The sequence below is a fragment of the Lonchura striata genome, chromosome 3 (assembly GCF_046129695.1).
Source record: "Lonchura striata isolate bLonStr1 chromosome 3, bLonStr1.mat, whole genome shotgun sequence".
In the NCBI taxonomy this organism is placed as follows: domain Eukaryota; kingdom Metazoa; phylum Chordata; class Aves; order Passeriformes; family Estrildidae; genus Lonchura; species Lonchura striata.
Window position 1 is genome coordinate 51,663,636 of NC_134605.1, and position 12,605 is coordinate 51,676,240.

General features: G+C 41.4%; 1 protein-coding gene across 1 annotated transcript in view; it reads right to left on the reverse strand.

Moving 5' to 3' along the window:
* TXLNB (taxilin beta) overlaps window positions 1–12,605 on the reverse strand; it is a 34,702-nt gene continuing 22,097 nt past the window's right edge. The window contains exons 7-10 of the mRNA XM_021553067.2: window positions 10,891–10,965; window positions 5,604–5,696; window positions 4,406–4,501; window positions 1–3,318 (exon numbers count right to left, since the gene is read on the reverse strand). Of these exons, the coding sequence (XP_021408742.2) occupies window positions 2,509–3,318; window positions 4,406–4,501; window positions 5,604–5,696; window positions 10,891–10,965 (1,074 nt within the window). The 3' untranslated portion in view covers window positions 1–2,508. The remainder of the gene's footprint in view (window positions 3,319–4,405; window positions 4,502–5,603; window positions 5,697–10,890; window positions 10,966–12,605) is intronic.

Genomic DNA, 12,605 nt, shown 5'->3' on the forward strand with positions numbered 1-12,605 from the left:
TTTGAAGAAAACAAAAGGGTGTATTTAAAGAAAAAGAAGTCAGTTTCATGCAGGTGGTTACTAAAATGGCAACAGAATCAAACAAGATCAAGAATTAAAACCCCCAAAACATTAACAAGTATATAAATTGCATTAATTTTAAAAGTCACCCTGATAACAAACAAAACTTGTAACAGAAACTATATCTCTACCAACTTAAGTCAATGGAAACTAAAAGAAGTGTATCAGGTGAGTACAATTTTTTATCTTAGGAAACAGATTTGTTATAGATGAATGTTTTCACAGGAACATAACTGGCTTGGTTTTCAGAGATGGCCATTCACTTAGGGCTTTGAATCTGAATATTTGATGGAATTCATATTGCCTAATTTAAATACCTCACAATAGACATACTAAATTTAAATTAGTTGTCTTAGGCTGGCTCTAGCATCTGAAGAGAAAGATCATCTTCGGAGAGAAAGTAATTCCTTCTGACTTGGATACCAGTCTTATCATGGGATAACTTATCCTCAAAAGATGCTTTTCCTTCTCCACTGCTTATAAAAGGAGCTTAAGATAACTAAGACTCAAGTTATCTACTTTTGCATGATTAAAGACATGAGATAAATCCTGTAGGTCTTGTTATCTAATGTAAGGCATTCACAATTGAAAACTGTAGTCATGATAGCTACAGGCCCTATCCAAACACACTTTTGCAGTTCATGCTCCGTATACTCCAAGGGTTAGCTCTGTAACCAAGCAGTTCACAGACATATTTAACCAGGGTATGGACCGTCTTGGCAGCAAGCAAAGATTCAAACCCCAATTTTGGAGGGTGGCTTGCTGGAAAGACTTTGTGGCCACTGTTTCCCACAGTGTGTCAAAGATTACATCTTTTCTCTTGGTTCACCTGGATTTCAACTTTGGCTTGAATGAGTTGCTTTGTCTTTGGGGTCTTCTTGGGATTTGTCTATAAACATGGGTTTCTTTGATTGTAAGATTTCCCTTTCTAACCTCTAAACATCTTGGTAAATTGCCCTTTTCAAATTCTTAAGCTATCCAGATAAGACTCTGAAAGGCCTGGATGGAATTCAGAGGAAAGAAATGAGAAACAGGGAATGTCCCCCAGGATTATTTTAACCTTCTTTCAAAAAGCTTGCTTACTCTCCTTGCTTGAGACTGTGGAGCTGTCTGGGTAGGTATCCTCTCTTTCCTCCTTCCTTCGTCATCTCTGTTTTTGGCACCAGAATAAACCAGTTTCTGACAAGGTGGCTACATTATTAAGCAACAGCTGTTGGCAGGCAGATGGGAAAAGCCAGTTAGACAAGAAAGGGGATGGGAATCTAGCCAGCTCCTGGAGGTGTCGTGAAAGGGATTCCTGCTTTCCTGGTTCCTCTTTGCTTCTGGCTTATTGACTTGTGCTCTGCTTCCAGAATGGGGTGACAGGTGAGTCCTCAATCTTCTCCTGGGAGCATTAGCACATGCAGCAGTTCCAGGAGGAAGCTGTGGTTCATGTGGCTGTTACTGGGAAGGACAGCACTGTCCAGAATCGTGATCTCAGAATTATTCTCCTGTATTCTTCTTGAATACATCCTGGTATTTTCCACTCTGTTTTATTCTCCTTGCCTAGAAACTGGGATCTGCAACCAACTTCTGAACTTCTAACCTAGTTTGTGAGATGGAAAGAGGCATGATCCCCATTGTCGGCCTTGTGATTCCGCATAGTATGATAATGTAGCAGTTTTCTGTTGGATGTAGAAAGAGAGTCGTGCCCCCTACCTTGGGAATTGCCATCAATTTGGAAATTTCTGCTGTTTTCAGTTATTTTATGTGAATCTAGATAAGATCTTTTCCCTTTCCCTGTAGTTCTGTTGAAAACAAAACCTATTCTAGAACACAGAGCAGAAAACACCAATGGAAGATAAGGCTGAAAGCTTGTGGGTGTTTAGGTTACAGTGCTGAGTGGTCATTTCCTTGCCCAAAAATTCACCTCTGGTTGTAGCACCACTCCTTGGATATGGCTGACCACATTTATGGTTTCACTATTTCACTTTGTAATTACAGATTCCTTTCACCTCATTTATTAAAATCACTGCGTGTCCAAGTTGGCCACCTTTTATGCCATGTCAAAATAAATAGATATAATTAATTATGAGTCTTTAAATATATGCATGAGAACTGCATTGATTTTTGAGACATGGAAGTGCAACACTAAAATTATTTTCCTGAATGAGATGACTCATTATGCCTGGGAAAAAAAAGGTCCTGTGATTTCATTGTATTTCCATGTCATTAAGAAAATATTATACTTCAAGCACATGAAGGACTGCAAAATTTGCAGATGAAGGACTGCAAAATTTGCAGACCCATTATTACTGGATAGTGGAAGCAAAGAGAAGTGCATTTCATTTGCATACAAATACATGAGTGTGTTTTAGGAATAGATTTTTGTTTCTTAAAAAAAGGTATCTATTTAGAGGACAAAGCAGAGCTCTGTTTGCATAAGACAAGCCTGGACATATGGTGTCTTCAATCCACTGCTTCCATGTCTGTATCCCCTGTTTGCTCCACAGACTGACCCTGGACAGATCTATCTGCTGGGTCATCTGCACATTTTGCAGCTTTTGGTGGACACTGAATGGGTACTGGCATATTCCCAAGGGACATGGGTGTGTTTTGAGTGAGGGTTGGCACATTTTCGGGGGTTGCTGGCATGCTTTCAGTGGGTATTGGCATATTCCCAGTGGGTACAAGCACACTCTCGGGAGTCATTGGCACACTTTCTGTGGGTGTTGGCACCCTGTCTGGAACTGAGGGCATGCTTTTGGTGGGCTTTGACACATTGTCTGTGGGTGCTGTCATACTTTCAGTGGGTGCTGGTGTGTGTTCAGTGGGTGTTGGTGTGCTTGTGCTGGGCTGCTCACAGTTGTTCCTAGCCTCTGAATGTGGAATGAGAGGAGCAAGAGCTTCTGGCACCAGGACGGCATTACATGTTTGAGTGTCACAGGTCTCTGGATTGCTGCTGTTGCTTGGGAGGGACTCCTCTCCCTTGTGGGACACCCTGAAAGCTTCAGCCAGCTGCTTCAGCATCCTCTTGTCACTCTCATGCAGCTCAATGCTTGCCTGCTCAGAGGGGGAAGGGGTTGTTTTAGTATCATGTTCTTCATCGTCTTCTTCTTCTTCTTCTAAGATACCATTTCCATTCACCTCTTCTGGGAACTGTGCTTGCTTGATTTTTTTGTACAATTCATTTCTCTCTTCCTGCAGAGCACGGCAGAGGTTCTCTAGTCGCTGGATTTTCAGCACGAAGCACTCATACTCCTTGGACCTCATGGCTTTCTGTAGTCAAAGACATCAGGCAAAGGTACAGGCTCAGTTTGGGTGCATGCAATTCATTGGTGGAACTGGCAATTAGGAAATTATTTGAGCAGCCTTCAGAGGATGCTGCCGAGTGGCTGCCTTTCACCAACTGCTCTTCAATAACTATGGTGTTTTGGACCAAAATTTCAAGAGGAAATTCATCCCTGTAACTACAATGTATTAACATTCTGGATACACATTCAGATCAATTTCACTCAAATATATTTGCAGGAATACCTGCTGATGATCTGGAGAGATAATAAAAGCATAGTGGATGTCCATACACATAAGCAACCAAAAGCCTGCTTAGACTTTTGGTTGGTGTGGGTGTGAATTTGGAGGCAAACAAGCTGCCTTTTTTTTGTTTGTTTGTTTATCTTGCTTCTGGGCTCTGTAAGAGCATCCTGAATTGGAACATTTTCTACATCCAATGAGGAAACAAGAGATACAGAAATCCATTAAAATAGAAATAGCAATAGCACAAAGCTACAAAGCTAACCAGAAAGATCTGGTCCAAGTTCAGGTTATATTTGGGCTGAAACTTCAGGCAGCCTCTTATCTTATTTGAATGAGTTCCAATGTGCTTATGAACTTCCTTTGCAATGCCCCTGGGACAGCACATTTAAAAGCATGGTGAGACACAGTACTTGCTTTTGACTCCTAGAGTCTGACTACACAGGAAGTTAATGAAAGGCATGATTTTAAAGTTCATTAGCTAGAACACATTAATTTCCTGGGTGGATGCTCTTATGCAGAAAGTAGCATGAAGTGAACTAATGCCAATTTGCTTGTATGAGAGAGCATTGAGAATCACCCATTTTTAGCGTACTTAAAATTCAGAGTTACATAATTCAGTTTCTCATGGATGTAGTGGATGTAGCCTGCACAATCTAAAAGCAGTTGGGATTGTCTTTTTCTCTAAAGACATCCAATTATCAAGATAGCTTGAAAGAAAGACTCTTAGATTCAAGAAGAAATTTTTCACTGACTTCTGGGATTATCTCATCTCCTAGTTAAAGCTTTACGTGGGGAAAAGGATGCATCTTGAGATGGAAAGACTGCTCACCTCTTCAATCATATCCAGTAATGCTCTGTTACAGTTCTCAAACCTGGATTTCCATGTAGCAGTATCCTTTTCTAACTTCTTCATTTTCTTTGTCATCTATAGAATCAGGAAAAAAAGCTGAATCACAACAGAAATTCCTGAATGCTGAAGATGAAATTAGGACAGCCCCTTTATTCAAGTCTTTGGCTCTACTTAGAGCTCTTCTACCAGCGGCTGTAGTGTCTGTGCTAAGAAATAATTTATGTTAAGGGATGGATTTCATATGAAGTAGCTGCTATATCACTTTCTAGTCTGTAGTCCCAAAAGTAGGACCAGCTGATTATAGCCAACTTCCAGCAGACAAACTACCACAAAAACAAAAGGCAAAGAATTTGGTGGAATCTGTTTGTGTCTTTACCAGACTGCAGTGTTAGACTCTAGAAAGTTAAAGACGGGCTCTTCTGAGGCCTTAAGGCCAGGGAAATTCCCCCTGGGCTAGTCACCCCTCTATACTACTTCCAGAACACACCACCAGCACCATTTTTCCTGTTTGTTTCCTGAATTCTATGGGCAGAACTCTCTGTGAAGAATTATTAGGTGTTTCCTGGATCAGGGCATGAGGATTTTGAGCCTTGGTGGCAGAGCAGAACATTTTTTATTATGAAAGCAGGTACAATATGTAGATGTGTTTGGTTTTTAACTCCCATTAATTATGGGAAGGAAACAGTCTCTTGGACTGTTTCCACATGGTGTAAAGGGGTTGGTGGGCTTCAGATCTGCCTACACACTCTAGTGGAAATATGTGTAGCCTATAACAAACTCTCTGTACCAGTGTCAGTCACCCAGAAGGTTCTGGGCACTCCTGAGAACATGGTCTGATACACGTGGCTTCAGGCTCCCCCTCTGGTATGTATTAGGGATCTGTATCCAACCACCACATTATATTTTAGGTAAAATATTTATTCTTCCTGGCATTTTCAGTTTTAGCTGAAATGGAGAGCTTTCTACTCTCCTTTCTGCTGTTCAGCTTGCAAAGCTGAAATCTAACCTGCTGTCAGTTGTGGCTGAGTGTGTCCTAAATCTTATCTGTATGTTGATGAAATTATTCTTCAAAATGTGCAGAGATGGTCTCATCTCAGGTAGAATTATTAGAGTGAGAAATATCAAAATCTAAAAGGAAAGTATCAATTACAGAGTTCAGGCATGAGCTCCTACTCACTTTTTCCATCTCCTGTTTGAATGTGGCAAACACTTCATTGCTTTTGGCCAATGTTTTCTGAAATTCTTCAAATCTTTCAGAGTAGAGAGTGATCTGTATTAACAGAGAAGAATAAAAAAAAAAAAAAAACAAAAAAAACTCAGTAATTTCAGAACATCCAGGATGGTGAACTTCTACTTTGGTAGAAGATAATAAAATAAGTATTATGTTTGGACATGGAAATTAGTTTCAGAAATTCTTAGCAACTTTTTATGGTTGCAAACTATTATGATTCCTCCATTGCAGAAAGATAAACTGAGTAAGAATAGAAAGAGCCAGACAAGTGATTTTAAAAAGACCTGGGAGTTAAGGATGCCTTACTCTCCTGAAAGTTGCAGCTGTGGTATCCCTATGCAGGGTGTCCTGAAGAAAAGTAATTCTGTAGATGTCAAGACTTCTGAAAACATTTTCCTTGCTTTGATCCCTGGCCCATCTCCATGGGCAAGGACTAACCTGAACTGGTCCAACCACTGATGCTGTGCAGGACCATTCAGTGTGATTAACTCAAGATGAGAGCCAGTGTGAGTAGAGCTGTGCCTGAGCTTTAAGCCTTGCTTCACCATGCAGATGTCACCAAACCCCAGCTTTAACCTGGGGGTTTCAGCCCTGGAAGAGGAGGTCAATACTGCATAGCTGCCTGGTTGTTCACCTGCTTTGTGGATTTCTCAGAGTACTCTTCCAGCCAGGCTAGGACCTGGGTGCTACTCTGGCTAGGATGCTTTTGGTGTCCAAGTGAACTGGGGGAGAGGCATCCCCACATCATGCTGCAGTCATGGTTTCCCTTCTTCCATCTTTCCACCTGGTGGCTCAGGCTGTGGCCAGGAGCTGCACAGGCAGTGCTTGATGTGCTTCACTGGACGTCCCAGTTAAAGAGGAGTGTCACTGCTCACTTTCTATATTACCTGGTGTGTAAACAAAGCCCACCCTTTACTTTCACACTGCTGTGATTCTGCACTGGATTCATTCAGAATGCATCCCTGTACCACAGCTTGAGCAAGCTGAGAGGGCACCTTGTCAGCTCTGTTTTGGACTGCAGCTGTAGGCAAGGCCAGCAAAGACAGAGCAAGCCATCCCCAGCCAGCCTCTTCTGCCAGTTTCACTTCACTCTGTGAAGCAGAGCAGAAGAAAGTTCTGTTGCAATGTCCCAAATTTCAGACTACCAGGGCTCCATATTTTGCTATCAGTTTATACCTGGCAGCCATGTGAAAGTCTATCTGTGGTTGTATTTTGTCATTATTACAATTTTTTTGGTATGTAAAATCATCAGGTGGTTTTGGGGGAGCAAATGTTCTAAAGATCCGAGGTTAGTTTTTCTTTAAGATTTTCTTGTTTTGGGCTTTTCCTGCGTGGTTTGGTTTTTGTTGTTGTTGTTGTTGTTGTTGTTTTGTTTGGTTGTTTTATTCTGTTTGTTTATTTGTTTGCTTGTTGGGTTTTTTCTCTTTGAAAAAGAAGACCAGCTCCAGCTTGTTCTGTTCCTTCTGGTGCCAGAACATCCCCAGCAGTGTTTAGGTCATCAGACATTTCATCTGTCCAGCCTGGCAGCTGTTAGGAAAAGTGATAGTGTCACATGTGGTGGCTGAAGCAGGGTGGCTGCAGAGCACTAGGAGGGTCAAGAGCAGCCTGCAGTATTCCAGGCGTGGAATACTGAGTGGAAACTGGCTGCCCTCTCTTTCCACACCAGCAGGGAGCTGGATAAAGGATTACCTAGGAGCTTTTCTTTAGTGTTGTTCCAGCCAACTCACTCCCTCCCTTGATACTACTGTGAAGTTACTGAGGAAAAGAAGATTTAGAAAATGTTGCTAATAGTGGGGTGGGTTTCATTCTGATTTTGAAATCAAGTACAGTTATTTTATGTATCATGCTTGTTCAAGCTAGCTGTTATGTGCCCCTTGCCACAGCCACAAATGCAGGGTTCCAGCCAGGTATAACCTGGGCTGTAAGGGCCTCAGAGGCCGAGAGAAGGGTACACACTGCAGCCCTTCCCCACAGAGCTGGGTGAAAACTCAGGACATTAACTTGTTCCAAGCACTCAGTGGTGGCAGTATCAGAGCTGGCTGACATGAAGCTTGCATGTTTGTATTTATACAAGACCGTAGCCAGAGCTGTGGCTAGGCACAAACAAAAATGCAGAGGGATTTGTTTTAGCAGCCCAAGTTCCACAGCCTAGGTGGGCCACTGATACCAGGTGTAGCAGTGGAACATTGACATTTGGAAGAGATATCTCAGCTCTAAGGAGAAATGTCAGAGTTTCCCAAAGCCAGATGATGGAGCAAGCATGGGAGTCAGAGAACTGAGGCTCCTAGCCCAGATCTGTTTTAAAAAAGCTCACCTCAATTCTGTCTCAGCTTTACCTTCCAATATTTGCAAATTGTTTAATTAGGTCAAAAACATTTCATGTTTGAACAGGGCAAGCTCTGACCTCAGCTGGGGCTCTAAACAGCACCACAACACTAAGAATAGCTTCTGCAATTTAAACTGAATAATAAATTAATGTTTTCCGAGTGGCTGGGAACAGGCTCTGGGAGATGTCACTCACTGGGAGCATGCCCTAGTGCCCCAAGATCAGGAGATGAGGACTGCCTTGCTGCATCCAGCAGGACTGTATGAGGATGGAGAGCACAGGCAGCACTGCTGTGAGTACAAGTGGGGGAAGTGGGGGCTCTTCAGCACTGCCATGCTGAGAGGGTGCTATGATGGAGACACCCCCTTGGCCTTGTTATGTTCTTCTTTGTTGCCATGGTTTAGTGGTTGCCCTGTGCTGGCTACCAAACATTAGAAGTCTTGGCTGGCTTCTATCTTTTTATTTGGTTTCAATGCATGGAGCTAAAATAGTTTGCCTAAGCATCATGCTTAGGCATGGGGAGAGTGTGCAGCATCCTGGGAAGCACCACCACAGTTTGGGTGTACCTCCTCAGCTGGTGCCAGATCCCTGTTACCATTTGGAGTGCCGGATTCGACTGTCTCTGACACATTGTGCCATCCAGAGACTGGCTGGCATGAACATGATGTCCCCAGTTCCTTCCAGCTCAAGGAAGAAGTGTGTGTTTATCATCACCTCTGAAACAGAGTGATATCTCATTGTGAAGGTTATACTATGGCTTCTCCCTATCTCACTGACCTAACATCTTATAAATTTCTGTGCAGCTGTTCCTCTGTTAATTATAGAATGACTTGTGTTAGAAGAGACCCAAAAGACCCTCCTTGCCGTGGGCAGGGACACCTTCCACTAGACCAGGTTGCTCAAAGTCCCATCCAACCTGTCCTGGAACACTTCCAGGGATGGGGCATAATATCTATTTATTGCTTTGTGTTGTTTGTATCAAGGAGCTCTTTATGCTCTTTATTCTGTTCTGCACTTGCACAACACCTTACATTACAGCATCTGGTTCATGAGGGAAGTCCTTTGGTGCTACCATACTGGAAATAATAAAAAGTTTTTAAAATAATATTAATAATGTTATTATTCCCAGTAATTCCAAATGAAGGCTGATATGTGAGTGACAGAGCTCTCACACTTGAGCAACACACTTAACTGCATGTTTCATTTCAGGAAATGAATAACCTAATTTTTGTCTGCACAAGTCTGCAAGAGGCACATGTATTCTCAATGCCTTTACAGACTTGACTGGTGTTTTCTAAAAACACCTTTTCTGTTTCAAATGTTCTAGTTTTTATCAGTACCTCCCTCCAGCTTCATTGAACTGGCTACAGAGGTCTGCCTGCATAATATTTTTTTCTTCTGGTTGAACATAAAAGTTTAATTAAAACCACTCTGAGAAAATTGGGAGCAGGCTTGCAGTCAGGACAGACTCAGTTGGAGGTCTTTGAGGCTCTATTGCAGAACCTGTCAAACTATTGTCAGCAGCAGTTTATATGATATTCTTCGGTGTGCCACTGGCTTATCTCAGCCTCTGAAAAAGCACATGAAAAACAAAACCCCTCTTAGCATGCTTCCATGTTATCAGTTTAATACTGAAATTTCTTGACGGCTCAACAGGTAGCAGTTAGACCATCTGCAAGAAAAAAGCTGGGACAATTTGCCTGTATGATTAACTATGAACAAGAGCTAGAAGGGTGCTTCCTGATGGCTGAGGAGATTGGCAGCTGCAAGAGGGGCTGACAGACTGGCACCACCACCCTCAGGGTTCTGCTTGGGGAGACTCTTTCTCACAGACAGGTCATAATTGTGAATCTACAGAATTGTTTCTTACATTTAGAAAAATCTACTGATACTCTCTCTTATTGATGTCATCTAGTGTTCTCACTCATTGATTCAAGGTCTCACTTGACTATTAAAAGGGATTATTGCATTGCTCCCAAAGGGTAGTATATTCTGCCTATGTCTTGGTTTTACTGCCTTTCACTTCAGCTTGACTCCTGGTGTAATTTTGGCAAGTAATTTTATTTTATTGGAAGTTTCAAATTACACTTAAGCACTGAAATCCTAGAGACCCCTCTCTATAAGCCCTTAGTAGACAGAATTCCTGTCAAAGTTAATGGAAATGCTGCCTTTGCACCCCAGTTCAGAAAAGCATATGGGCACAGCAGGTCCAGTTTGGTAAACTTGTTTCCTGATAATTATGTACTCCAGTGCTATGCTGTATAAGAAACCTGCCTGACAGATAGTTACGGTGAATAATCAAGGTACACACGTTGTTCTGTCGTTGAGCACTGTAAACACTCATAAATCAGCACTTTAGAATGATTAGGGTCAGAAGGGACCTTTAAGATCACATAGCCCAATCCTTCTGCTTAAGTGGGGACTCTTCCCACTGACCAGGTTGCTTCAAACCCCATCCATCCAGTCTTGAACACTACCAGGGATGGGGCATCCACAACTTCTCTGGGCAACTTTTTCCAGTGTCTCACCATCCTCACAACAAAACATTACTTCCTTATATGTAAAAGAAGTCTCTCCTCTTTCACTTTAAAACTTTTACCCTTTGTCCTACCACATGCCCTGGCAAAAAAATCTCTCTCCATCTGCACAAACCTCTTTTAAATAAGAACAATTTGCAAAAAGGGCCTCCTCCTCTCTTCTTTAGACTAAACACCCCACATGATTTGCAGTATGGGCATTAGCTTACAGTTGGCTTGAAAATAGACTGTTTCCTTTGCAATAGTCTATGGGATGTAGAATGAGGCTAGAAGGAATACACAGAAAGTAGTTTGGATACTTTACCTGGGATGTGCCTCACAGGTTAAAAACTGGCAAACAAACACCATGCAATCACCTCTCCTACGTCACCTGTGCCTGTAGGACAGTCTCTTGCTCCTTTAACATTTTGGCCTGGAGCTTCCATTCTGCGGCTTGGTTCAGGAGCTGTATTTTGGGCAACAGATAGAAAATTGTTAGGTCCCTAGATTATCAGGTGGAAATCCTCATCCTCCAGCTACTGATGTTACTGTGATAAGGAGTGATCTAACTTTCAGTTGAATATAGTTAGAGCAGTTAGGTAAGGCAGACTGTTTAGTGTTATCCTGAGACATGGAGCAGGCTATTTGCTTTCCAAAGGCATATTTGAATAGGAGTTCAAAACCTACTTGGAATTAAGTGGGCTATAAAATATATGGTATTTAACCACATCTTCAGCAGACTTCTAGAGAATGGTTATGATACTTTCTGGCACATTCATTTCAGCACAGTTCCAGCCAAATTCCTGTTCTTCAATGAATGACAAACTTCCTTTTGCATTAATGACCATGAGTTAACATGTGGGTATGATCACAGTCAAAAAATCTGAGTTTTCAGAAAGCCAGTGCATAGTAAATGTCATATATTTGCTGCTGTCTGTTATTTTTGGGCTCTGTTTGCAACGACAAGTGGAGAATTACAGCTCAGGGTGATAAATGTCTCAGGTTAAGCAAGCAGCCCAAGAGGAGCTTGACTGCAGTTTCTTTCCTGGCTTCTCCTGGGAAGGTGTGCTTCCCTACTCCATGGTGTTTGGCAAAATCACATTCTGATGTGCAGGCTACAGATAAAACAGGCAGACTGCAGATAAAACAGAAGGAGGATTGGTCAAGGCTGAACAGACTGTAGGAATTAGGTTTGCAGAGACCTTTCCTGGCTACAGTTCTGAGTCAGCACTTCCAAAGTACACAGTAATATTTTAGCTATTGGTTTAATCTGAAAGCAGGAAACATTTACCAGAGTGTTAAAGAAATGTCCCTGTCATCTACCAAGCATTTATAAAGTGTTTTATTAGTCAAGCCAAATATATTTTAGAAAAAGAATGCTAATGATGGCTTGAGAAATGAGACATAAAGAAGTTGTTTTACCACAGGATTTTTCTCTGTTGGATTAAATTGAACTTAAATTGTACTGTAAATTGTATTTAGAATAGCACAGCTGGGCTCTGAAAATACATTGATAATTAAAAGGACTGTGTACGTCAGTGGATCTTATACTGGAAGTGAAAGGTAAGTAGAAGCACATGCAGAAAATTTATTTAATCCCCAGTAAAAAAATTTATTCTAACCATTTTATTGGAAATAACACATGTAAACTATGCAAATACCACCTGGTAAAAAAGCTGAGGATGAACCCTAAAATGCTGACGGTCTCCAGCTGTTTGTGGCACAGTGACTATCTGAATTAGATTAGCTGCATAAACATGTATATATTAGCTCTAGAAAAATATTTCTTCCATCAATTTGGCCCTTTGATTTGGACCTGCTGAATTTATACCATCTAAATTTTCCTAGACTAGAAAGTTTTGCAGCTCAATTATGAAAAAATGATGTGTTGTACTTGTATTATACCTGCTTCTTAATATTTATTTTGAGAATTTAATTTAATGTTTGATTCCATGGAGATAAATCAAGTTTTTTAATTCAGATCTTGTTGATTGAAATTTCAAAAAGGATATGCCATGGCCAGTAATAAGAATTGGTACGGGTTAAATGAGCATTGATTTGTGCATTTATTTTCCCAGAAAAGGGTACGCTTTACATGTACCAAAA